The sequence below is a fragment of the Grus americana genome, unplaced genomic scaffold (genome assembly GCF_028858705.1).
Source record: "Grus americana isolate bGruAme1 unplaced genomic scaffold, bGruAme1.mat H_85, whole genome shotgun sequence".
In the NCBI taxonomy this organism is placed as follows: domain Eukaryota; kingdom Metazoa; phylum Chordata; class Aves; order Gruiformes; family Gruidae; genus Grus; species Grus americana.
This window is the reverse complement of record NW_026561410.1, coordinates 26,280-52,435: the sequence shown is the minus strand read 5'-3', so window position 1 is coordinate 52,435 and position 26,156 is coordinate 26,280. Positions and strand designations below refer to the sequence as shown.

At 66.0% G+C, this 26,156-nt stretch overlaps 1 protein-coding gene across 1 annotated transcript; it reads left to right on the top strand.

Moving 5' to 3' along the window:
- The first annotated feature begins 342 nt into the window (after positions 1-342).
- Positions 343-23,094, top strand: LOC129200384 (helicase SRCAP-like). The gene is given in 27 exon segments (XM_054811736.1): positions 343-353; positions 849-1,171; positions 1,252-1,429; positions 2,526-2,662; positions 2,756-2,925; positions 3,551-3,743; positions 5,486-5,622; positions 5,700-5,886; positions 6,763-6,932; positions 8,406-8,574; positions 8,576-8,894; positions 9,227-9,403; positions 9,547-9,678; positions 9,681-9,725; positions 10,042-10,207; positions 10,992-11,179; positions 11,850-12,049; positions 12,646-12,806; positions 12,808-12,864; positions 13,948-14,150; positions 16,677-16,846; positions 17,413-17,609; positions 17,686-17,800; positions 19,187-19,354; positions 20,451-20,630; positions 20,905-20,988; positions 21,264-23,094. Coding segments are annotated over 25 exon segments (5,646 nt in total). The 5' UTR covers positions 343-353; positions 849-1,171; positions 1,252-1,329; the 3' UTR covers positions 23,085-23,094.
- Positions 23,095-26,156: the final 3,062 nt, after the last annotated feature.

Here is a 26,156-nt window from a genome sequence, read left to right as displayed (position 1 = left end):
GCAGTAACATGGAGACATGTGCAGGAACACAGCGACACACACGTGCAGCAGCACGGGGATACACGTGCAGGGACCTGAACACGCGTGTGCCAGGACACGGGGACACGCGCGTGAGGACCTGGGAACGCGTGTGTGCGCGCGAGGACCTGAGGAACACACGCGTGTGCGGGGAGACGGGGCCACCCGCAGGTGTGGGCAGGGCGGCTCCCCCCCACCCCGCGTGTGCCAGGCGTGTGCCAGGCGTGTGCGTGTTCCGCAGGGGCGCTGCCGATGGAGGAGCTGCTGCAGCAATACGCCGGCGCCTTCGCCGACTCCGACTGCGACTCCCCCCCCCGGCAGCAGCACCCGCTCAGGTAGGGGCACCCATGGGTGCTAGGGGCGGGGGGGGGGGGGACACACGACGAGGGCACCCCTGGGTGCTGGGGGGGGCGGGGACCATCCCTGTGGGTGCTGGGGGGGAGACGGGCACCCCTGGGTGCCATAGGGTGTGGGTGCTGTAGCCCACCCCCCTTGGTGCCATAGGGCCACCCATGGGTGTTCTAGGACCACCTATGGGTGCCATAGGGCTGGGTGCTATAGAGCCGTCCTCGGTTGTTTCGGGGCCACCCATGGGTGCCATAGGGTCTCCCCCTGGGTGCTGTGCGCCGTCCCCAGGGCTACAGGGCCATCCGCGGGTGCTATAGAGCATCTCTGGGTGCTCTGGGGCCACCCTTGGGTGCTATGGGGTCACCTATAGGTGCTATAGGGCCACCCCTGGGTCCTAGAGACCACCCCCTGGGTACCATCGGGTCACCCATGGGTGCTGCCACCGGCCCCGCCCCCAGCATCTGCGTGATCCACCCCTCCAGACTCGCCGGCGGCCGAGAGCGACGATGAAGAGGAGGATGAGGAAGAAGAAGAGGAAGAGGAGGAGGAAGACGAGGAGGAGGAAGAAGAAGAGGAAGAGGAGGAGGAAGAAGAGGAGGAAGAGGAGCAGGAGGAGACCGAGGCGGGTGCCCCCGCCCCCGAGGACCCTTCCCCACCCCCCGGCACCCAAGAGCACCCAGGGGGACCCCTGCCCTCCGCCGCACCGCCCCCCACCGCCGCCCCCACCCCCAAGAAGGAGATCACCGACATCGCCGCCGCCGCCGAGAGCCTCCAACCCAAGGGTTACACCTTGGCCACCACCCAGGTAACCCTTCCCCCGCCTCCCCGGCACCCACGGGTGCTGCAGGGAAGGGGGTCAACCACCTCTACACCTTCTCCCTCCAGGTGAAGACACCCATCCCTCACCTGCTGCGGGGCACCCTGCGGGAGTACCAGCACATCGGGTTGGACTGGTTGGTCACCATGTACGAGAAGAAGCTCAACGGGATCTTGGCCGACGAGATGGGGTTGGGCAAGACCATCCAGACCATCTCCCTCCTGGCCCACCTCGCCTGCGAGAAGGGTGAGGGGTGCCCCCCCCCCACCCACCCCAGTCTTTGCCGGGACTTTGGGAGGTGCTCGATGTCTTGGGCACCCTTGGGTGCTGTGGTGTCTTTGTAGGGTTTTTGTAGGGTCTTTAGGGCTCGTCCGGGTTGTTTTTGGTTACTCTTGGGTGCTGCGGTGTCTTTGTACGGACTTTAGGGCCCATCTAGGTGCTCCCCAAGCACCCGTGGGTGCTGAAGATTCCTTATAGGATCTGTAGATCCTCACGGATTCCTTGAGCACCCCCACATCCTGTAGATTCCTTGTTAGGGTCTGTAAGTTCTCGTGAACTTCTTTAAGCGCGTATGGGTGCTATGGATTCCTTGTAGGGGCTGTAGGTTCTCATGGGGTCCTCAAGCACCCATGGGTGCTGTAGGGTCTGTAGGTTCTCACGAAGTTGCCTAAGCATGTATGAGCGCTGTAGGTTCCTTACAGGATCTGTAGGTTCTCATGGGCTCCTTGAGCACCCGTGGGTGCTGTAGGGTCTGTGAATTCTACTGAAGTTGCTTAAGCACATATGGGTGCTATAGGTTTCTTATGGGGGCTGTAGGTTCTTATGGGCTTCTCGAGCACCCACGGGTGCTGTAGGATTTGTAGATTCTCGTGAAGGGGCTGTAGGTTCTCATGGGCTCCTCAAGCACCCATGGGTGCTGTAGGATTTGTAGATTCTACTGAAGTTGCTTAAGCACGTATGGGTGCTGTAGGTTTCTTGTAGGATCTGTATGTTTTGATGGGCTTCTCAAGCACCCGTGGGTGCTGTAGGGTCTGTAGGTTCTCATGAAGTTACCTAAACATGTATGAGTGCTGTAGGTTCCTTATAAGATCTGTAGGTTCTCATGGGCTCCTTGAGCACCCATGGGTGCTGTAGGGTCCTTATGGGGGCTGTAGATCCTCGTGGATTCCCTGAGCACACCCACGTCCTGTAGGCTCCTTGCAGGCTTTGTAGGTCTCCATGGGCTCCCCAAGCACCCATGGTTCCCGTAGGCTCCTGATAGGTTCTGTAGGTCCCCATGGGTTCCCCGGGTACCCACGGGTGCCCCCTCTTCCCCTCCTGACGCCGCCCCCCCTCCCCGCAGGCAGCTGGGGCCCCCACCTCATCATCGTGCCCACCAGCGTGATGCTCAACTGGGAGATGGAGCTGAAACGCTGGTGCCCCAGCTTCAAGATCCTCACCTACTACGGGGCGCAGAAGGAACGTAGGCTGAAGCGCCAGGTGAACCCCAACCCTGTTTGGGGGGGAGCGAGAGGGGGGGGGATTTTTGGAGGGGGTCCCCCTGACCCTCCCTGGTTGTCCCACCCCACCCAGGGTTGGACCAAACCCAACGCCTTCCACGTCTGCATCACCTCCTACAAGCTGGTCCTGCAGGACCACCAAGCTTTTCGGCGGAAGAACTGGAAGTACCTCATCTTGGATGAAGCCCAGAACATCAAGAACTTCAAGTCTCAGCGTTGGCAGTCGCTGCTCAACTTCAACAGGTCCGGGGGGGGTGGGGGGGGCACCCATGGGTGCTAACCCTGGGAGGGGATTGGGTGCAGCCTGTCCTGTGGGGTGCAGCTGGTGGAGGGTGACCCCCGGTTTAGGGTGCTGCTGCTTGGGGGTGCCCTGACACACGGCTGTAGGTGCCCGTGGGTGCTCTGTAACTGCCTGGGGTGCTCGGGGCACCAATGGGTGTTCTGTACCTGCCTGGGGGCACCCATGGGTGCTCTGTAACTGCTTAGTGGTGCCCTGTAGCTGCCTGGGGCCACCCATGGGTGCTCTGTAGCTGCCTGGGGGCACCCATGGGTGCTCTGTACCTGCCTGAGGGTGCTCTGTAGCTGCCTGGGGGCACCCATGGGCGCTCGGTACCTGCCTGGGGGTGCTCCGTACCTGCCTGGGGCCACCCATGGGTGCTCTGTACCTGCCTGGGGGTGCCCTGTAGCTGCCTGAGGCCACCCATGGGTGCACCATCGCCCCCCCGGGGCGCCTGAGGGTACCCCATGCATCCTCTCTGCCCGCGGGTAGCTCCCGTGGAGGAACCCCTGGGCGCTCTGTACCTACCCTGAGGCACCCATGGGTGCTAGCGGGTGCTAGCGAGCTGACGGGCGTTCCCCCCCCTCACAGTCAACGCCGGCTGTTGCTGACGGGGACGCCGCTGCAGAACAGTCTGATGGAGCTGTGGTCCCTGATGCATTTCCTGATGCCCCGCGTCTTCCAATCCCACCGGGAATTCAAGGAATGGTTCTCCAACCCCCTGACCGGGATGATCGAGGGTAGCCAGGAGTACAACGAGAGCCTCGTCAAGCGCCTCCACAAGGTGGGGGGGGTACGGGCTGCACCCCCGGTTGTGGGGAGCGATGGGGTGGGGAAACCACGCGGTCGGAGTTGACGGGGAAGGGAAAGGTTTGCGCCCAGTTTTGGGGTGTAGCTGGGTTGGGGGTGTCTTGGGGTGGGGTTGTAGGTGAGCGCTGGTGGTGTTGGGGGGGGGTGTCCCTGTTTTGGGGTGTAGCCGGGTTGGAGAGGTGTTGGGGTTGGGTTGTAGGTGAGCGATGGTGGTGTTGGGGGGGGGTGTCCCTGTTTTGGGGTGTCGCTGGGTTGGGGGTGTCTTGGGGTTGGGTTGTAGGTGAGCAGTGGTAGTGTTGTTGTGGGGGGGTGTCCCTGTTTTGGGGTGTAGCTGGGTTGGGGGTGTCTTGGGGTTGGGTTGTAGGTGAGCGGTGGTAGTGTTGTTGTGGGGTGTCCCTGTTTTGGGGTGTAGCTGGGTTGGGGGTGTCTTGGGGTTGGGTTGTAGGTGAGTGGTAGTGTTGTGGGGAGTGTCCCTGTTTTGGGGTGTAGCTGGGTTGGAGAGGTGTTGGGGTTGGGTTGTAGGTGAGCGATGGTAGTGTTGTGGGGAGTGTCCCTGTTTTGGGGTGTAGCTAGGTTGGGAGTGTCTTGGGGTTGGGTTGTAGGTGAGTGATGGTAGTGTTGTTGTGGGGGGGTGTCCCTGTTTTGGGGTGTAGCTGGGTTGGGGGTGTCTTTGGGTTGGGTTGTAGGTGAGTGGTGGTAGGGTTTTTGGGGGGGGGTCCCTGTTTTGGGATGTAGCTAGGTTGGGGGTGTCTTGGGGTTGGGTTGTAGGTGAGTGATGGCAGTGTTATTGTAGGGGAGGCGGGTGGGGGTGTCTCTTTTTTAGGGTGTAGCTGGTTGGGGGTAACCCCATTTTTTTGTGGAGCTGTATGAGGGTAACCCCCATTTTGGGGTGTAGTTGGGTGAGGTTGACACCATTTTGGGGTGTAGCTGCATGGGAGTGACTCCTGTTTTGGGGTGTAGCTGCTTGGGGGTGACGCCTGTTTTTGAGTGTAGTGGTGTGGGGGTGACCCTAGTTTTTTGTGGAGCTGCGTGGGGGTAACCCCTATTTTGGGATGATGCCTATTTTGGGTTGTAGTTGGGTTGACACCGTTTTGGGGTGTAGGTGGTTGGGGATGACCCCCATTTTGGGGTGTAGCTGTTTGGGGGTGACCCCTGTTTGGGAGTGTAGGCAGGTGAGAGTGACTCCTGTTTTGGGGTGTAGCTGGGTGGGGTTGACACCGTTTTGGGGTGTAGCTATTTGGGGGTGACCCCTGTTTTGGGGCATAGTTGGGTGGGGGTGACCCCTGTTTTGGGGTGTAACTGTTTGGGGGTGACCCCCATTTTGGGGTGTGGCTGGGTGAGGTTGACACCGTTTTGGGGTGTAGCTGGTTGGGGGTGACCCCCATTTTGGGGTGTAGCTGGGTGAGGTTGACACCGTTTTGGGGTGTAGCTGGTTGGGGGTGACCCCTGTTTTGGGGCGTAGTTGGGTGGGGGTGACCCCTGTTTTGGGGTGTAGCTAGGTGAGGTTGACACCGTTTTGGGGTGTAGCCGTTTGGGGGTGACCCCTGTTTTGGGGGTCACCCCATTTCCCAGCACCCCCCAACTCCACGGTGGGGTCATCCCCCACCCTGCGGTTCCACCCCCAACTCCAGCTTATTGTCGGGGGTAGGGGGGGCACCCCCATATCGTGGGATGGAACCCCCAAACATTCCGGCAGCTGATTGGCTGCTCCCCCAGGTGCTCCGCCCCTTCCTGCTGCGCCGGCTGAAGGTGGACGTGGAGAAGCAGATGCCCAAGAAGTACGAGCACGTCCTCAAGTGCCGCCTCTCCAAGCGCCAGCGCTACCTCTACGATGACTTCATGGGCCAGGCCAGGTGGGTGGCACGTCCTCACGCGTCCCCACGCGTCACCCAGAGCTTCCCCTCACCCTCCCCGTGTCCCCTCCCGGCAGCACCAAGGCCACCCTGGCCAGCGGACACTTCATGAGCGTCATCAACGTGCTGATGCAGCTCCGCAAGGTGTGCAACCACCCCGATCTCTTCGAACCCCGACCCGTCCACTCGCCCTTCATCACCGAGGGCATCTGCTTCGTCACCGCTTCCCTCGTCCTCCGCGCCCTCGACCCCGATCCCTTCAAGGTGACAATAACGGACGGGCTTGGGCCATGGAAGGGTTTTGGGGGGCACCAGGAGATGGTTCCAGGTGGCGTTGGGGGATTTGGTGGTGTCACCGGAACCCAGGGTCACTAGGGTGGCCCGGTGGTGGCACTTGTGGGGAAGGTGGAGGACATGGGACCCGTCAGGTGAAGCGTTCAAGGTCTTCTTGGCCAAGGTTATGGAGATGCAAGTGAGATGTAGGGGTGGCACTGGCCACCACGTCGTTGTCAGCAGGACCGGGGCCACCACCATGAGTTTTGGTGGCACTTGTGGGGAGGTAGAGGCACAACGGTGGCCCTGTGGTGGCACTTGTGGGGAAGGTGGAGCACATGAGACCCATCAGGTGAAGGGTTCGAGGTCTTCTTGGTCAGGGTTATGGGGACAAGATGAGATGTAGAGGTGCCCTGATGTGACCCAGACCACCGTGTCATCGTCACCAGCACCTGGGGTCACTAGCATGGCTTTGCACCTTTGTGGTGGCACCTTTGGGGACGTAGAGGACCTCAGGCACCAGGTGCAGGGTTCCAGGTCTTCTCGAGCAGGGTTATGGGGACAAAGATGAGATGTAGAGGTGGTCCAAGGTGACACAGGGTGCCCTGGTGATGTCACCGGCACCCAGGGCCACCAGCGTGACCTGTGGTGGCACTTCTGGGGACATGGAGGACATGGGGACAGACCAGCCCCGTGGCGCAAGATCCCCGTGACCAGGTTTATGGGGACGCGGGTGACGTAGAGCTGGCCCCAGGTGACACGTGCCACCCCGTCGTTGTCACCACCGCCATGTCCCTGAGGTGGCAGCTCTTGGGGGTGCGGTGGGGATGGGTGACAGCGGGTGACGTCCCCACGGTGTCCCCGCAGCACGTGGACATGGGGCTGTTTGATCTGGTGGCCCTGGAGGGCCGGGTGTCCCGCTACGCCGCCGACACCTTCTTGCCCCGCTGGCGGGTGACACGTCGCCTGGTCGAGGACGTCGCCGCCGCCCCCGACCCCCCACCGCGCCCCAAACCCGTCCGCATGAAAGTCAACCGGTGAGGGGGACAACAGGGACACCTGGGTGGCCTTGGGGACACCAGGGGCGGCTTGGGGTCACTGAGGTGGTGGTGGAGACTTTGGGGACACCAAGGGGCCTTGAAGACACCAGGGAGTTTTGGGTGGCCTTGGGGACACCATGGGCGTTTTGGGGTCACTGGGGTGGTGGTGGGGCCCTTGGGGACACCTGGGTGGCCTTGGGGACACCATGGGCATTTTGGGGTCACTGGGGTATTGGTGGGACCCTTGGGGATACCTGGGTGATGGCTGGACCTTGGGGACACCATGGGTGACCTTGGGGACACCAGGGTGGCCTTGGGGAGACTTGGGTGATGGATGGACCTTGGGGACACCATGGGTGCCGTGGGGTCGCTGGGGTGGTGGTGGGACCCTTGGGGACACCTGGGTGATGGTTGGACCTTGGGGCCACCATGGGTGGCCTTGGGGACACCAGGGACCCCCTTGGGGACACTTGGGTGATGGCTGGACCTTGGGGCCACCATGGGTGACCTTGGGGACACTAGGGTGGCCTTGGGGACACCATGGGCATTTTGGGGTCACTGGGGTGTTGGTGGGACCCTTGGGGACACCTGGGTGATGGCTGGACCTTGGGGACACCATGGGGGACCTTGGGGACACCATGGGTGACCTTGGGGACACCAGGGTGGCCTTGGGGAGACTTGGGTGATGGATGGACCTTGGGGACACCAGGGTGGCCTTGGGGAGACTTGGGTGATGGATGGACCTTGGGGACACCATGGGTGCCGTGGGGTTGCTGGGATGGTAGAGGGGCCTTGGGGACACCTGGGTGATGGTTGGACCTTGGGGCCACCATGGGTGGCCTTGGGGACACCAGGGACCCCCTTGGGGATACTTGGGTGATGGCTGGACCTTGGGGCCACCATGGGTGACCTTGGGGACACTAGGGTGGCCTTGGGGACACCATGGGCATTTTGGGGTCACTGGGGTGTTGGTGGGACCCTTGGGGACACCTGGGTGATGGCTGGACCTTGGGGACACCATGGGGACCTTGGGGACACCAGGGTGGCCTTGGGGAGACTTGGGTGATGGTTGGACCTTGGGGACACCATGGGTGCCGTGGGGTCGCTGGGGTGGTGGTGGGACCCTTGGGGACACCTGGGTGATGGTTGGACCTTGGGGCCACCATGGGCATTTTGGGGTCGCTGGGGTGTTGGTGGGACCCTTGGGGACACCTGGGTGATGGTTGGACCTTGGGGCCACCAGGGACCCCCTTGGCGTCACTGTGTTGGTGGTGGGACCCTTGAGGACACCACGGGTGACCTTGGGGTTCCTGGGGGGGGAGAGGTGAGACCCTTGGGTAGGTGCCAGGACCCTGGTGGATTTTGGGGTGCCCTGGGGGGGGTGTTCCTGGGTGAGGGTCAGGGTGCCCATGGGTTGGGGGTCCTTGACCCCCCCCCATATCACACGTGTGTGTGTGTCCCCCCCCCCAGGATGCTGCAGCCGGTGCCGAAGGCGGAGAACCGGGCGGTGCTGCTGCTCAACAGCCCCCGCCCCGGGGGGGGGGCACCCAGTGCCCCTGGGGGTGCTGCCGCTCGGCCCCGCCCCCCCCCCTGCTGGCCACGCCCCTCCACCACCTGGCCACGCCCCTCCACCGCCTGGCCACGCCCCTCCACCGCCTGGCCACGCCCCCCAGCCTGCTGGCCACGCCCCCTTGCTGGTTGCCCCCGCCCCCAGTGGAGTGACGCTGGGCCCCGCCCTCTTAGCCCCCGCCCCTCCTGCCCCGGCTCCTCCCACTGTAGGCCCCGCCCCTACCAGTGGGGCTCCGCCCCCTCCTCCTGCTGCTGCTGCTGCTGCCCCTTTGCTGCCCCCCGGGGGGGCGGGGCTGGGGCTGGGGCTGGGATTGGCCCTGGCGGCCCCAGCCCGGCCCCCTCCCACCCTGTTGCCTGCGTTGGCTCCGCCCACCACTGGCTCCACCCACGGTGAGAGGGCGGGGCTTGGGGGGGGACAATGGGTGGGGATTTATGTGTGGGAGGAGCTTAGGAGGGGCGGGGCTTTATGGGGAAGTGGGCGGAGCTTGGGGGCATTATGTTGATGGGGAATGGGGGCGTGGTTTAGCAGCTTTGTGGGTGGGGCTTAACACAGGGTGGGCGGGGCTTTAGAAACGGGGCGGGGCCAGCACCTTATCCTGGCTACTGAACCCAAAGGGGGGGGGAACTTTGTGGGCGGGGTTTGTGCCCTGTGGGGGGGGTTTGTGCCCTGTGGGCGGGGCCTCCCCATTAACCCCGCCCCTCCCTCTCTCCCCCCCCCCCAGCCCTGCCTCCTGCTCCTCTGGTCTCTCCCCCCGCAGCGGGAGCCCCCCGACCCCCCCAACCCCCCCCTACCCCAACCCTGGGGGGCAAGGGGGGGCCCCCCCTGGCTGCCTACGCCCTGCCCGGCCCCGGCCCCCAGCGCCTCCTGCTCGCCCCCGACATGCAGGCCCGTCTGCCCTGTGAGTACCCCCTGCCCCCTTTTCCCCCCGCCCCCCCCATTTTTTTAGGGGGGGACCCCCCCTTAAATCCTAAGGCGGGGGTCCCCTCAAATTTACGTCCGTTTTCCGTCATCGTGTGTGTGTCCCCCCCGCTCTCTCCGCAGCCGGCGAGGTGGTGAGCATCGGGCAGCTGGCAGCGCTGGCCCAGCGACCTGGGGGGACCCCGGGGGGGGCGACGCCGGGGGGGGCCAAACCCCTCACCCGGCAGCTCCAGGGGAGCAAACTCACCCTGGCCGCCCCCCGCTGCGGCACCTGGCCCTCGCCCCCCCTCGCGGCCTCCCACGTAAGTCGGGGGGACCCCCCCCCCCTTGCTGTTGTCCCCGCTCCCCCCCCCCATCTCTTTAAATGGGAGGGGGGGGAATTTCAGTTTGGGGGGGGCTTGACACCCCTAAAGGGGGATGAGGATCTCCAAAATGGGGGGGACCCCCCTAAAGGTGGGGGGGGGACCCCTAAAGTTGGGGGGGGGGACACCCAGATCTGGATGGGGGGGCCCTGACAAAGAGCCCCCCCCCCAGTTTTTGGGGGAGCAGGGGGGTTTTGGAGGGTAGGGGAGTTTTGGGGTGCTCCCTGACACCCCCGTTTCCCCCCCCCCCCCCCAGGGAACGTGGTGCATTTGGTGGCAGCTGGGGGGCAGCACCCGCTCCTGGGCCCCCCCGCCCAGGTCACCCTGCTGGCACCCGTCGCCCCCCCGGCCCCCACGGGGGGGCCACCCGCTGGGACCCCCCCCCAGCCCCCCACCATCAGCCTCCCATCGCCACCGCCAAGGTAAGGGGGGGGGGGGGAGGGTTTCTGGGTGCCCCCCCCCCAAACCACCGGGACCTCCCTGGGTGCCCCTGACCCCCCTCCCCCCACCTCTGGGTGCCCCTGAGCCCCTCAGATCTCTTTGGGTGCCCCCAGGACCCCCTTGGGTGCCCTTGAGCACATCCCCCCCCCCCCAGCCCCCAGGACTCTTGGGTGCCCCTAGGAGCCCCAGGACACCCATGGGTGCCCCTAACCCCCCCCAGGACCCCTTTGGGTGCCTTTAACCCCCCCCCCCCCGAGATCTATGGGTGCCCCTAGGACCCCCCCCCAGGACCCCCTTGGGTGCCCCTGAGCCCCCACACACCCCCAGGACCCCATTGGGTGCCTCTAACCCCCCCAGGACCCCTTTGGGTGCCCCTAGGACCCCCAGGACACCCATTGGGTGCCCCTAACCCCCCCCGGACCCTTTTGGGTGCCCCTAGCCCCTCCCCACACCCCCCAGACCCCTTTGGGTGCCCCTAGAACCTCCCTGGGTGCCCCCAGGACACCCATGGGTGCCCCTAAATCCCCCCAGGATCCCTTTGGGTGCCCCTAGAACCCCCCAGGACACCCATGGGTGCTCCTGACCCCCTTCAGGACCCCTTTGGGTACCTTTTACCCCCCTGGTTCCCCCCTGGGTGCTCCTGGGACCCTCCCAGAACCCCCTCGGGTGCCCCCCCTCGGGTTTCGGGGGGGGGGGTCTAACGGGCGTTTCCCCCCCCCCCCACCCAGTGCCGACGCCACTGGTGAACAGCGGGGGGTGGTGAAGATCGTGGTGCGTCAGGCACCCCGCGACGGGCTGGCGGCACCCCCGGCGCCCCCCCCGGCACCCCCACCCGCACCCCGACCCCCCGCGCCACCCCCGGGGCGGCCCCTGCTGCGGGTGCTGCCCGCGCCCCCCCCCCGCCGGGCCCCCGACCGCCGGCGCCGCGACCGCCGCCGGACCCGAACTGATGGGTGAGTGTCTGCCCCTCCCCCAGCACCCATGGGTGCCCCCCCTACCTATGGGGGGGGTGTCCTGTACCGCCTACGTGGGCCTGGGTGCCCCCCTGCACCCATGGGTGCCCCCAGGGCCCCCCCCCCCCCCCCCCAAGCTGGGGCTCCCTCCCCACAGCCCTGGGTGCCCCACATGCCATTGGGTGCCGCCCTGCACCCATGGGTGCCCCCCTCCACCTTGGGGGGGGGTCTTCCTGTGGCCCCCCTGCACCCATGGGTGCCCCCTGGGCCCCCTCTGCCATGCTGGGGCTGCCTCAGCACGATTCTGGGTGCCTCACGTACTTTTGGGTGCCTCCCCTGCACCCACGGGTGCTCCCCTACATCCCTGGGTGCCCCCCTGCACCTTTGGGTGCCCCCTGGGCCCCCCCCTTCCCATGATGGGGCTCTGTCCCCGGGACCCTGGGTGCCCCCCTGCACCCATGGGTGACCCCACCCATCCCTGGGTGCCCCCCTGCACCCATGGGTGCCCTCCATGGCCCAGGGTGCCCCCTTTAAACCCATGGGTGCCCCCCACCCACCCCTGGGTGTTTCCCCCCCCCGCTATGGGGTGCCCTCCTGGCTGCCCCCCACGGGTGTCCCAGCCCCCCCCTCCCCCCCCCACTGACCCCCTTCTTCCTCCCCTCCCCCGCAGCACCCACAGCACCCACCGCCCCCCCTCCCGCCGCTGCCGCCGCCGCCCCCCTGGGGGCCCCCCCGGCCCCCCCCGCCGCTGCCCCCCCTCGAGAGGAACCCGAGGGGCCGGGGGGGCCCAGCCCCCCCCCAGCACCCACCCCACCCCGGCCGCCCCCCCGCCGCCAGCCCCCACCCCCTCCGCGCTCCCCCTTCTACCTGGTAAGCACCCATGGGTGGGGGGGGGGGGGCGCTGAGAGGTCTCTGTGCAGGGGGGGGGAAGGGGTATGGGGGGGGCACCAAGGGGTCTCAAAGGGGGGGTAAGGGGGGATTTGGGGGGCACCCATGGGTGGGGGGGGGCACCAAGGGGTCTCGAAGCGGGGGGTAAGGGGGGATTTGGGGGGCACCCATGGGTGGGGGGGGCACCAAGGGGTCTCGAGGGGGGGTAAGGGGGGATTTGGGGGGCACCCATGGGTGGGGGGGGCACCAAGGGGTCTCGAAGGGGGGGTAAGGGGGGATTTGGGGGGCACCCATGGGTGGGGGGGGTCCCCAATGATGGGGGGGGTGATGGGGGGAGGGGGGGGTCCTGGGTGACACCCGAGGAGAGGGTCACGCCCCTCCCCCACTTAGGGTGCTGGAGGGGATGGTCGGGGGGGGGGGGGAGGGGAAATTGGGGTGCTGGGGGGGGCCCTTCCCCCCCCCGAGATGCAGCGGGGGAGGAGCCACCCTGGGATGGGGGTACGGGGGGAGGGGGTCTGGGGGTACCGGGGGGGGGGGTGTCGACCCCCACCCACCCCCCCCACCCACCCCCACCCCAGGAGTCCCTGGAGGCGAAGCGGGGGAGGGGCCGCGCGGAGCGGCTGGAGCGGCTGCTGCGGCTGAACGAGCTGCGCTGCGGGCTGGCCCCCGTCTACGGCAGCGAAGTTTTGGGGCTCTGCACCCGGCCCCCCCCCCACGCCCCCCCCGGGGGGAGCCCTGGCTCGAGCCGTCCTCGCCCCCCCGCAACGCCTGCGCCAGCTCCAGCCCCTCCTGGACAGGTAACGGGGTGGGGGGGGGGTCCCCAAGAGTTTTTTTGGGGGGGGGTCTAGGTGGGTGGGTGGGGAGCGGTTCAGGGGGTTTGGGGGGGTCCAAGGGGTTTTGGGGGGGAATCCAAGAAGAGGTTTGGGGGGGGGTAAAGGGGTTTGGGGGGACCCAGGTGTTGGGGGGATCCAGGGGGTTTGGGGGGTCCAAGGGGTTTTGGGGGGGTCCAAGGAGGGAGCCAGGGGTTTTGGGGGCGGAAAGGGTTTGGGGGGGGGGGGCAGGGGTTTTGGGGGGACCCAGGGGGCTGGGGGGTTTGGGGGGGTCCAAGGAGGGGCCATGGGGTTTGGGGGACCCAAGTGTTTGGGGGGATCCAGGGGGTTTGGGGGGGCCCAAGGGGTTTTGGGGAGGTCCAAGGGGTTTTTTTTTGGGGGGGAGCAGGATTTTTTGGGGGCATCAGGTGCTTGGGGGGGGGGGGGAACGTGGGGGGGTCTGGGGGTCCAGGGGTTTGGGGGGCACCCAGGTGTCTGGGGGGGTACCCAGGTGTCAGGGGGGGGCACCCAGGCTTTTGGGGAGGGACCCAGAGGGTTTTAGGGGGGTTCCAGGATTTTTTGGGGGTCCCAGATATTTTGGGGGGGGGAACATGGGTGTCCAGGGGATTTGGGGGGCACCCAGGTGTCTGGGGGGGGACACCCACGTGTTGGAGGGGACACCCAGGCATTTGGGGAGGGACCCAGAGGGTTTGGGGGGGGGGGGGGCGGTTTCCAGAATTTTTAGGGGGGAAGAACATGGGTGTCCGGGGAGGGGTCTGGGGGTCCAGGGCTTTCGGGGGGCACCCAGGTGTCTGGGGGGGGCACCCGGGTGTCGAGGAGGGGCACCCGGGTGTCGAGGAGGGGCACCCAGGTGTCTGGGGCGGGGGGGTACCCAGCCATTCAGGGAGGGACCCAGGGGGCTTGGGGTGGGTGGTCCAGGATTTTGGGGGGGGACGGACGACGACGACACAACACGTGGGTGTCTGGGGAGGGGTCTTGGGTGCCCGGGCTGGGGCGTGTCGTGTGTCCCCCCCCCAAAAATTATCCGCAACCCCCCCCCCCCACCCATAGGTTCATCTTCGTGCTGCCGCCGGTGGAGGCGCGGGGGGTGGCCCTGCACAGCTGCCGCCCCCCACCCTGGCGCCTGCGCCAACGGGCGCAGCTGGAGCAGCGGCTGCGGGAGGAGCTGGCGCCCCGCGGGCGAGCGTTGCACCGGGTGCTGCGCAGCATGCGCACCCACTTCCCCGACCTGCGCCTCATCCAGTACGACTGCGGTACGTGGGGACATCGGGGACATCAGGGGGTTTGGGGACAACCGGGGACATCGGGGATATCGGGAGCCGTGGGGACGTTGGGGACCGGGGGGACATCGGGGGTATCGGGGACGTCGGGGATGTCAGGGGTGGTGGGGACCTTGGGGACATCGGGGTACCAGGGACATCAGGGACGTCGGGGACATCAGGGGTGGTGGGGACCTTGGGGACATCAGGGTACCGGGGACATCAGGGAGCTTGGGGACATCGGGAACATCAGGGGCACCAGGGACATCAGGGATCTCAAGAGTGGTGGGGACATCGGGGACATCAGGGGTGGTGGGGACCTTGGGGACATCGGGGTACCAGGGCCATCAGGGACATTGGGGACCTTGGGGACATCAGGAGTGGTGGGGACATCGGGAACATCAGGGGCACCAGGGACATCAGGGATCTCAAGGGTCGTGGGGACCTTGGGGACATCGGGGTACCAGGGACATCAGGGACATTGGGGACCTTGGGGACATCAGGAGTGGTGGGGACATCGGGGTACCAGGGACATCAGGGACATTGGGGACCTTGGGGACATCAGGAGTGGTGGGGACATCAGGGGTACCAGGGACATCAGGGATCTCAAGAGTGGTGGAGACATCAAGGGTACCAGGGACATCGGGGACGTCAGGGGTGGTGGGGACCTTGGGGACATTGCGGGTACCAGGGACCTTGGGAACATGGGGGACATCAGGATTGGTGGGGACATTGGGGACCTGGGGGACGTCGGGAACATCGGGGGCACCAGGGACATCAGCGATCTCAAGAGTGGTGGGGACATCGGGGACATCAGGGGTACCGGGGACATCGGGGACGTCAGGGGTGGTGGGGACCTTGGGGACATTGGGGGTACCAGGGACATCAGGGACCTTGGGGACATCAGGAGTGGTGGGGACATTGGGGACCTGGGGGACATCGGGGACACTGGGGGCACCGGGGACATGGGGGACATCAGGGGTGGTGGGGACATCGGGGACCTTGGGGACATTGGGGGTACCAGGGACATCGGGGACACCAGGGGCCTTGGGGGTCTTAGGGACACTGGGAACATCGGGGGCACCAGGGACATCAGGGACATCAAGAGTGGTGGGGACATCGGGGACATCAGGGGTCTTGGGGACATGGGGGACATTGGGGACACCAGGGACATCGGGGACCTTGGGGACATTGGGAACACTGGGGGCACCAGGGACATCGGGGACATCAGGGGTGGTGGGGACCTTGGGGACATCAGGGGTACCAGGGACATCAGGGACACCAGGGGCCTTGGGCGTCTTGGAGACATGGGGGACATCGGGGGCACCAGGGACATCAGAGGCATGAAGAGTGGTGGGGACATCAGGGACATTGGGAACATCAGGGACCTTGGGGACGTCATGGGCACCGGGGGGCACCAGGGATACCGGGGACATCAGGGGCACTGGGACCACCAGGGACACTGGGGACATCAAGAGTGGTGGGGACCTTGGGGACATCGGGGACATCGGGGACACCAGGGGCCTTGGGGACACCAGGGACCTTGGGGGTCTGGGGGACATCGGGAACATCAGGGGCACCGGGGATATCAGGGACATCAAGAGTGGTGGGGACATTGGGAACCTTGGGGACATCAAGGACACTGGGAACACCAGGGGCCTTGGGGACATCAGTCCCTGATGTCCCCATGTCGCTAGTACCAACCTCATGTCCCCCCCCCCGATGGCCCTGGTCTGACCCCGTGTCCCCACCAATGTCCCCATGTTCCTAATGATGTCCCCAGCTGTGTGCTCAACAATGCCCTGAGTGATGTCCCCATGTCCACACAGATGTTCTCACGTGCCCATTAATGACCCCGTGTCCCCAGCCGTGTCCCCGTGTTCCTAACGACGTCCCCATGATGTCCTCATGGCCACAATCATGTCCCCATGTCCCCAGCTGTGTCCCCATGTTCCTAATGATGTCCCCGTGATGTCCTCATGGCCCCAGTGATGTCCCCATGTCTCTAGCATTGTCCCCATGGCCACACTGATGTCCCCATGTCCCTGGGCAATGTCCCCATTGATGTCTCCATGTCCCCAGCTGTGTCCCCATGTTCCTAATGATGTTCCCATGATGTTCTCATGGCCATAACGATGTCCCCATGGCCATACTGACATTCTCATGGCGCTAGTATTGTCCTTGTGATGTCCCCGTGGCCACGTTGATGTCCCCATGGCCACAGTGATGTCCCCATGTTCCTAATGATGTCCCCATGGCCACGTCGATGTCCCCACGTCCCTAGTGTTGTCCCCCTTGATGTTTCCGCCTCCCTAGCTGTGTCCCCATGTTCCTAATGATGTCCCTATGACGTCCTCATGGCCACACTGATGTCCCCATGTCCCTGGCAATGTCCCCATTGATGTCCCCGTTGATGTCCCCACAACCCCGCCCCAACCACCTCCATCCCAAAGCGTGGGGGGGTCACCCTGCCCCTCCCCCTTGGCGGTGGCCCCCGGTGACACCGGCGTCCCCCCCCAGGGAAGCTGCAGACGCTGGACGTGCTGCTGCGGCGCCTGAAGGCGGGGGCCCACCGCGTCCTCATCTTCACCCAGATGACCCGGATGCTCGACGTCCTCGAGCGCTTCCTCACCTACCACGGCCACATCTACCTGCGCCTGGACGGCAGCACCCGCGTCGAGCAGCGCCAGGTGCGGGGGAACCTGGTGGAGTTCGGGGGGGGACCCCGGTGTTTGGGGGGACCCATTTGTCCATTGAGACCCTTGGACCCCCCTATGGGTACCCAGGTTTCCAGGAACCTCCCCTTGGTCCCACCTTGGAGCCACATCTCAAGGGCTTGATGGTGGCAGAGGGGACCCAGTTGTCCAGGGCAGGACACACATGTCTGAGAGGACCCAGCTGTCCAGACATTGACACCCTTGCTCCCCGCTATGGGTGGGGTGTCCAGGAACCTCCCCCTGGTCCCGCCTTGGAGCCACATCTCAAGGGCTTGATGGTGGCAGAGGGGAACCAGGTGTCCATGGAGGACCCAGGTGTCCAGGAGGGACCAAGGCATGGGGGGGCACCAACACCCTTGGACCACCCCCCGTGGGGGCCCAGGTCTCCAGGAACCTCCCCCTCGTCCCACCTTGGAGCCACATCTCAAGGGCTTGGTGGTGGCAGAGGGGAACCAGGTGTTCATGGAGGACCCAGGTGTCTGGAGGTAACACCCAGACGTCCAGGACCCCCTAACGTGGGACTCCGGTGTCTCCTGCAGGCCCTGATGGAGCGTTTCAACGCCGACAAGCGCATCTTCTGCTTCATCCTCTCGACCCGCAGCGGCGGTGTCGGCGTCAACCTGGCAGGTGCCGACACCGTCGTCTTCTACGACAGCGACTGGAATCCCACCATGGATGCCCAGGCCCAGGACCGGTGCCACCGCATCGGCCAGACCCGTGACGTCCACATCTACCGGTACGTTCCTGGGTCCTCGCCCTGATGCCTGGGTCCTCCGTGGTCACCTCACTCCATCACTTTGTCCCCTGTTCAGGCTCATCAGCGAGAGGACAGTGGAGGAGAACATCCTCAAGAAGGCCAACCAGAAGAGGATGCTGGGAGATATGGCCATCGAGGGGGGGAATTTCACCACCGCCTACTTCAAGCAGGTAACTGAGGACCCTGGTGTCCAGGGGGACCCAGGTGGCCGGGGGGACCCGGGTGTTGAGGCACTGACACCCTTGGACCTCCTCATGGGCAACCAGGTGTCCAGGAACCTCCCCCTCATCCCACCTTGGAGGCACATCTCAAGGGCTTGATTGGTGGCAGGGGGGGACTCGTGTCGAGGGGACCCAGGTGTCCAGGCATTGACACCCTTGGACCCTCCCATGGAGACCCAGGTCTCCAGGAACCTCCTCATGGTCCCGCCTTGGAGCCACATCTCAAGGGCTTGGTGGTGGCATGGAGGGTCCTGGTGTCTGAGGGGGGACCCATGTGTCCGGGGGTGTCTGAGTGGACCCAGTTGTCCATAGGGCACCCAGGTGTTGGGTCACCAACACCCTTGGACGCCCTCCATGGGGACCCAGGTCTTTCTGAACCTCCCCATGGTCCTTGGAGCCACATCTCAAGGGCTTGATGGTGGCAGGGGGGACCCAGGTGTCCAGAGGAGACCCAGCCATCGGGTCACCGACACCCTTGGACCCCCCCCACCATGGAAACCCAGGTCTCCAGGAACCTCCTCATGGTCCCACCTTGGAGCCACATCTCAAGGGCTTGGTGGTGGCATGGAGGGTCCTGGTGTCTGAGGGGGGACCCGTGTGTCCGGGGGTGTCTGAGTGGACCCAGTTGTCCATAGGGCACCCAGGTGTTGGGTCACCAACACCCTTGGACACTCTCCATGGGGACCCAGGTCTTTCTGAACCTCCCCATGGTCCTTGGAGCCACATCTCAAGGGCTTGATGGTGGCAGGGGGGACCCAGGTGTCCAGAGGAGACCCAGCCATCGGGTCACCGACACCCTTGGACCCCCCCCACCATGGAGACCCAGGTCTCCAGGAACCTCCTCATGGTCCCACCTTGGAGCCACATCTCAAGGGCTTGGTGGTGGCATGGAGGGTCCTGGTGTCTGAGGGGGGACCCGTGTGTCCGGGGGTGTCTGAGTGGACCCAGTTGTCCATAGGGCACCCAGGTGTTGGGTCACCAACACCCTTGGACACCCTCCATGGGGACCCAGGTCTTTCTGAACCTCCCCATGGTCCTTGGAGCCACATCTCAAGGGCTTGATGGTGGCAGGGGGGACCCAGGTGTCCAGAGGAGACCCAGCCATCGGGTCACCGACACCCTTGGACCCCCCCCACCATGGAGACCCAGGTCTCCAGGAACCTCCTCATGGTCCCACCTTGGAGCCACATCTCAAGGGCTTGGTGGTAGTAGAGGGGACCGAGGTGGCCAGGGGAGACCCAGGTAGCCGGGTGGGACCCAGGTGGCCGGGGGGGTCCCATGTCTCTGGGGGGGGTCCCTGGGGTCCGGGCCTGGCACTGACCCCCCCCACCGCAGCAAACGATCCGGGAGCTCTTCGACATGGCGCCGGAGGAACCGGGGCGCCGGGAGCCGGACAGGGACAAGGAGAAGGACAAGGAACGGGACAAGGACAAGGACGGGGACATCCCCCCCGATGAGGACGAGGACCCGGCGGCCACCCGACGCACCCACATCCTCGAGCAGGTGGGGCCACAGGTCACCCCGCATCCCCCCGATGTCACCCCGCGGCCCCGCGATGTCACCCTGATGCCGCCTCGTGTCCTCACGTCCCCTGGTGTCCTTTGTCTCCTGGTGGCCCCGATGTCCCCAGCATCCCCGGTGGCCCCAGTGTCTCCCCACATCCCTGTGTACCCTGATGTCCCCAATGCCCCTGCTGTCCACCACATCCCTGGTATCACCCACACCCCTGTGTCCCCTTGTGTCCCCTGATGTCCCCCAATGTCCCTCATGTCCCCAACACCCCTGATGGTCCCCATGTCCCTGGTGTCCCCTACATCCCTGATGTCTCTCACGTCCCAGATGTCCCCAACATCCCAGATGTCCTCCATGTGCCTGGTGTCCCCCATGTCCACAGTGTCCCCAACACCTCTGATGGTCACCATGTCCCAGATGTCCCCCATGTTCCTGGTGTCCCCAAAGTCCCAGATGTCCCCAACATCACAGATGTCTCTCACATCCCAGATATCCCCCATGTTCCTGGTGTCCCCAACATCCCAGATGTCCTGCATGTCCCCAGTGTCCCCCATGTCATTGGTGTCCCTCATGCCCCAGATGTTCCCCATGTTCCTGGTGTCCCCCAAGTCCCAGATGTCTCTCACATCCTAGATGTTCCCCATGTTCCTGGTGTCCCCAACATCCCAGATGTCCTGCATGTCCCCAGTGTGCCCCATGTCATTGGTGTCCCTCATGTCCCAGATGTTCCCCATGTTCCTGGTGTCCCCAACATCCCAGATGTCCTGCATGTCCCCGATGTCCCGCATGTCATTGGTGTCCCTCATGTCCCAGATGTTCCCCATGTCCCCGGTGTCCCCAACATCCCTGATGTCCCTCATGTCCGTGATGTCCCACATGTCCCCAGCGTCCCTCCCGTCATTGGTGTCCCTCATGTCGTTGGTGTCACTCATGTCCCTGGTTGTCCCCTACATCCCAGATGTCCCCCATGTCCCCAGTGTCCCCTAGGTCCCTGGTGTCCCCCACATCCCAGATGTTCCTCACATCCCTGGTATCCCCCAAATCACCGGTGTCCCCCACGTCCCTGATGTCCCCATGATGTCCCCAGGCACTTTGCGGGGCGGAGGACCCCGAGGACATCCGGGCGGCCTCGCAGGCGCAGGCGGAGCGGGTGGCAGCGTTGGCCGAGTTCAGCGAGAGCCTCAGCCCCGAGGAAGAGCGAGGTGGCCCTGAGCCCGAGGAAGAGCTCTCCAAGGCCGAGCAGGAGATCGCCGCCCTGGTCGAGCAGGTGGGCACCCACGCCTGGGGGGTTTTGGGGGGCACCCGTGGATCTGGGGGGGGGCTTTGGTGGGACCCCAATTGTCCAGGAGGTTCAGGAGAACCTCGGTGGTTGGTGAGCTGGAAGGACCCAGGTGTCCGGGGCGGGTTACGGGGCACCCAGGTGTCCAGGGTGGAGTTTGGGAGGTCCAAGGGGGGGGGGTTTGGGGGGGTCCAGGGGGGACCCCGGCATCGGAGGGGGGGACACCCCGGTGTTCGAGGGACCCAGACGTGCCGTACGGCAGCTGACGCCCATTGAGCGCTACGCCATGAATTTCCTGGAGGCGTCGCTGGAGGACGTCAGCCGGGAGGAGCTGAAGCAGGCGGAGGTGGGTGTTTGGGGTGGGGGGGGAGCACCCATGGGTGGGGTGGGGGGCACCTATGGGTGGAGGGCAACCCCTCAGGGTCTTGCTATGGGGTAGGGGGTTGCCTGGATGGGGGGCTGGGGGGGGGGGGTCCCAGAGGGTCCCAACTATGGGGTGGGGGCACCCGTGGGTGCCCCAGTCTGGGTTGGGGGGCAGCTGGGTGTCCTGCTGTGCACCCGGCGGGGGGGGGGGTGGGTCTGGCTGTGGGTCGGGGGCACCCATGGGTGCTGCTCACGCAGGAGCAGGTGGAAGCGGCGCGGAAGGACATCGACCAGGCCAAGGGGGGTGGGCGCTTCCGCCTGCCCCCCCAGGAGGAGGAGGAGGAGGAGGCGGCCGCCGCCCCAGGGGGTGACGAAGGCCCTGGGGGACCCCGACGGCCCCGACGGGTGCGGGGTCCCACCCGGCCCCTCCCCGAGCGCCCCGGCACCCGCGCCAGCCAGCGCCTGCGCGCCGCCGGGACGGCCAACCGGGCCCCGCCGGCGTCCCCGCGGGTGACACCTCCGTCCCCGCGGGCCCCCCCGACCTCCCCGCGGGCGACGCCAACATTGCCCCGGGCGACGCCGACGTCGCCGCGGGCCGCCCCCACGTCGCCGCGGACGCCGCCGACGTCCCCCCGCGGGGCGGGGACGTCCCCCCGACGGTCCCCGGCACCTCCAGCCACGGCCACCCTGGTGACGTCGCAAGCCAACGCTGTGACGACACAAGCAGCCCCGGTGACGTCACAAGCGAACACGGTGACGTCGCACGCTGCCCCGGTGACGTCACATGCGGACCCACTCCTGCCCGCTGCCCCTGTGACGTCGCAAGCGATCCCGGTGTCGTCGCAGCCGGCCACGGTGATGTCACAAACATCCCCGGTGATGTCACAAACACCCCCGGTGACATTGCAGTTGGCGCCAGTGACATCACAACCGCTCCCGTTGACGTCGCAACCAGCCCCGGCAGCTGCCAAAGCAGCCGCTGTGACGCCGCAACCGCCCCCGGTCCCATCCCAGGCGCCGGTGACGCCCAGCACCCCACCGCCAACGTCGCACCCGGCACCGGTGACATCACAAGTGGTGCTGCTGACATCACAGCCAGCACCGGCACCATCCCAGGTGACTCTCCCGCCATCCCAGGCGGCGCCGGCGCAACCGGACGCATCGCCGCCAACGTTGGCCACGCCGCCCGCGCCGTCACCACCGGCCCCGGCACCCTCGGAAGCGTCGCCGGTGACACCGGAGGGGCCGGTGGAAACGCCGGCGAGTGGGGCGGGACTGGGCGGGGCCGGGCGGGGTCCCCGCCGCCGCCGCAGCGCCGACGTGGAGATCCGGCAGAGCCGGGGACCGGGGCCGGCGGCCAAGGTGCTGCGGCAGCTGCCGGGGCGTTTGGTCACAGTGCTGGAGACCCCCGTCCCGGGGCGACCCCGGCGTCGCCGCCACGACCCCCCCGGCGCCAGCCCCAGCCCTGGCGCCAGCCCTGGCCCCCCAAAACGTCGCCGGGGGCGTCCCCCCAAACGCCGGGGGGGGCCGCGTCGCCGCCACCACCACGAGCCTCCCAGCAAACGGCGGCGGGGGCGGCCGGCTCGGGGGGGATCAGTGGCCACAGGGGCCCCCCAAAGCCCCGGCAAACGGCGGCGGGGGCGGCCCCCCAAGCGTGCGTCCCCCGACAGCAGCGCCTCGCCCCCCCCGGCACCCCGCAGCACCCGCCGGCACCCCGGGGCCCCCCTCATGGCTCCCCTGGAGCGGGAGCCGGGCCGACGGCGGCGGCGTTCTCCCCCGCCTTCCTCGGAGGAGGGGGGGAGCGGGGACGAGGGGGGGCGGCGGCGGCCCCCCCCAGCCAAACGGCGCCGGAGGGGGGGCGGGGGGGCTCCCCGGCACTGTCGGCGGCGGCCTCCACCGCCGACGCGGCGTGGGCGGCAGCGGCGGCGGCAGCAGCCCCCCCGGCGCTGCACAGCCCCTCCCGCCGCCAACACCCGCTCAGCCGCTGCTGCCCCCACCCCGTCCGGGGGTCCGCCAGCACCCCCCGACACCCCCTCGGCGGTGGCAGCGGCCGTCCGCGGCCGCAAGGCCAAGACGTGACCCCCCCGGCCGCCCCCCTGCGGCCCAAGGGGGCCGGCAAGATGGCCGACCGGGGCCCTATGAAGGGCTGAGTGGGGCGGCGCGGTTGAGGGGGGGAAACAAGATGGCCGGCAGGGCGCTCCCAGAGGGTCTGGGTGGATGGGCCCATCAGGTGCGCACAAAATGGCCGACTGAGCGCGTAGAAAATGGCCGATTCGGTGCCTGCAAAATGGCTGACCAACCAGCTACCAAATGGCCGACCAGGCACCCGCAAAACGGCTGACCTGAGCCCCCTCAAAATGGCCGACCGGGCGCAGCTTCCAAATGATCAAACGGGCAATCCTAAAATGGCCGACCAGCCCCTACCACCACCACCTCAAAATGGCCGATCTGGCACTTTTGAACGAGCCCCCTCAAAATGGCCGACAGGAACCGCCTCAGCAGGGAATGGCCGACCGTGCCCTCAAGATGGCCGACCAGACGACCCCTCAGAACAGCCAAGCCGGTGGCCCCAAGATGGCCGACAGGCCTGCTCAAAATGGCCGCTGGGGCGATCCCAAGATGGCCGACCTGGTGCATGCACAAAATGGCCAATGGGACCCCAAGATGGCCGACTGGAAGTCCCAAAATGGCCGCCCAGAGGACCCCAAGATGGCCGACCTGGCAGAGGCAGTGGCCGTCTTGAACCTAATGATGTCAGAATGGGCACTCGTATTGAACTTGGTGATGTCAGTTGGTGATGTCAGAAGCGGCAGCTATCTTGAATGCAGTGATGTCACAGGCGGCAGCCATCTTGATCTAGGTGATGTCAGAACCGCAGCCATGTTGGTCCATGTGATGTCAGAGGCGGTGGCCACCTTGAAGCTGGTGATGTCAGAACCAGCAGCCATCTTACATGCAGTGATGTCAGAGGCGGTGGTTATCCTGAGGCACGATGATGTCAGAATCGTCGGCCCTCTCTAACACAGTGATGTCAGAAGCGTGATCTTTGTGATGTCAGCGGTGGCTGAATCGAACGGTGATGTCCGAATTAGCAGCCATCTTGAACCAAGTGACGTCAGAGTCAGCAGCCACCTCAATCCCGACGGACGTCAGAGCTGGCGGCCATCTTGAATGAACCGACATCAGAGCTGGCGGCCATCTTGATCTCTGTGCGCATTAGAGCGGGCGGCCATCTTGACCAGGGCAGATGTGGGAACTAGCAGCCATCTTGACTCCAATGGATGTCGTAGCCGGCGGCCATCTTGAAACGCAGTGAATGTCGCAGCCAGCGGCCATCTTGACCCCAGCAGATGTGAGACTCGGCGGCCATCTCGACCTCAGCAGATATCGGAGCCGGTGGCCATCTTGACTCTGGCAGACATGGTACCCGGCAGCCATCTTGACCCCAGCAGACATAGGACCTGGCAGCCATCTTGACTCCAGTAGACATCTGACTTGGCGGCCATCTTGACCCTGGCAGAGATGAAACACGGCAGCCAATCGATTCCATTGGCCGTCACAGCCGGCGGCCATCTTTCCCCCGGCAGCTACACCACCCTGCGGCAGCCCCCTCGCCCCCGGCAGCCATCTTGCGGCAGGAGCTGGCAGCCAGGGGAGCCCAGCAGAGTCGGGGGGGGTGGGGGGGGTGGGAGGGGGTCCGGGGGGGGACCCCGGGTGGTTCCGGGGGGGGCGTTTTTTACCCGTGTACATTGGCGGGGGCCCGACCCCCTGTACAGCCCCATGTAAAATAGGTTCCTTTTGAACACGATCTATGCAAAGGTGCTTTGTGCTGGGCTGGGGGGGGGGGGTGAAGGGCTGGGGGGGGGGGTAGATTTTGGGGTGCTGGGAAGGGGGGTGGGGTGTGTCTTGGGGGGCCCCCCCACCCCCCCCAGCGTGGGGCACCGTGTACAGACGGCGGCTGTAAGCTTTCCTGCGGGAGAATGCGATGAATAAAGGGTTGAAAATGGAGAGTTTTGGGGACCCCCCCCCCCAACAACAAGAATCCCCCTCCCAGGAAATAGGGGGGCGACACACACAGGCGTCCGGGGTGCCCGTGGGGTTCAGGGTGTCTCGGGGGGGGCAGGTGGGTCCCAGGGGGTTTGAGGGGCACTGAGGGGATCCTCGGGGGGGGGAGGTGTGTCCCCAAGGGGTTGGGGGGTCCTCGGGGGGGGGGGGTCCCCAAGGGGTTGGGGGGATTGCAAGGGTGCGGGGGATCCCTGGGGGAGTTCCCATGGGGTGAAGGGGGTCCCTTAGGGGTCTTATGGGGGTGGGGGGGTGTTTGGGGGTCCCTACAGGGGTGGGGGGGTGTTTGGGGGGTGTCTGGGGTTTGGGGGTCCCTGTGGGGGGGTCCTGGTGGCACTGAGAGGGTCCTCAGGGGGGGTCCCCATGGGGTGAAGGGGGTCCCTCGGGGCTGGGGGGGGGTCTCTGTGGCTCTAACGGGGACCTCGGGGGTTCAGGAGGAGGCTTTAGGCCTGGGGGGGGGGGTGTCCCGGGGGGGCTGGGGAGAGCTCCGGGGGTCCCCGTCCGTGGCGTCGCCCCTTTAAGAACGCCTAGCCCCACCCCCCCCACCCTGTCCCCGCTTCTGATTGGCCACCGCGGGGTGGGAGGAGACTCGAGACACCACCTCTCCTGCCCCGCGGTTACCACGGCGACGGCGGCGGGGGGGCGTGGCTGCGCCTGCGCGGAGGGGCGGGGGCGCTTTGCGCAAGCGCGGGGCGGGGTTTGCGCCTGCGCAGTGGCGCCGGGCCGGGGGCGGCGGCGGCGGCAGCGGTAGCGGTGGGTGAGGAGGGGTGGGGGAGGCCGGGCCCCTCACACCCCCATAGGCCCCTATAGGCCCCTACGGACCCCTGTAGATCCCTATAGAGCTCTATAGATCCCTACAGATCCCTACAGGGCTCTGTAGATGCCTGTAGGCCGCTACGGATTCTTATAGATCCTTACAGACCCTTATAGGCCCTTACGGACTCCTGTAGAGCTCTGTAGGCTCCTATAGGCCCCTACGGACCCCTATAGATGCCTATAGATGCCTGTAGATCCCTATAGATCCCTATAAACCCCTATAGGCCCTTACGGATCCTTATAGATCTGTATGGACCCCTATAGACCCCTGTG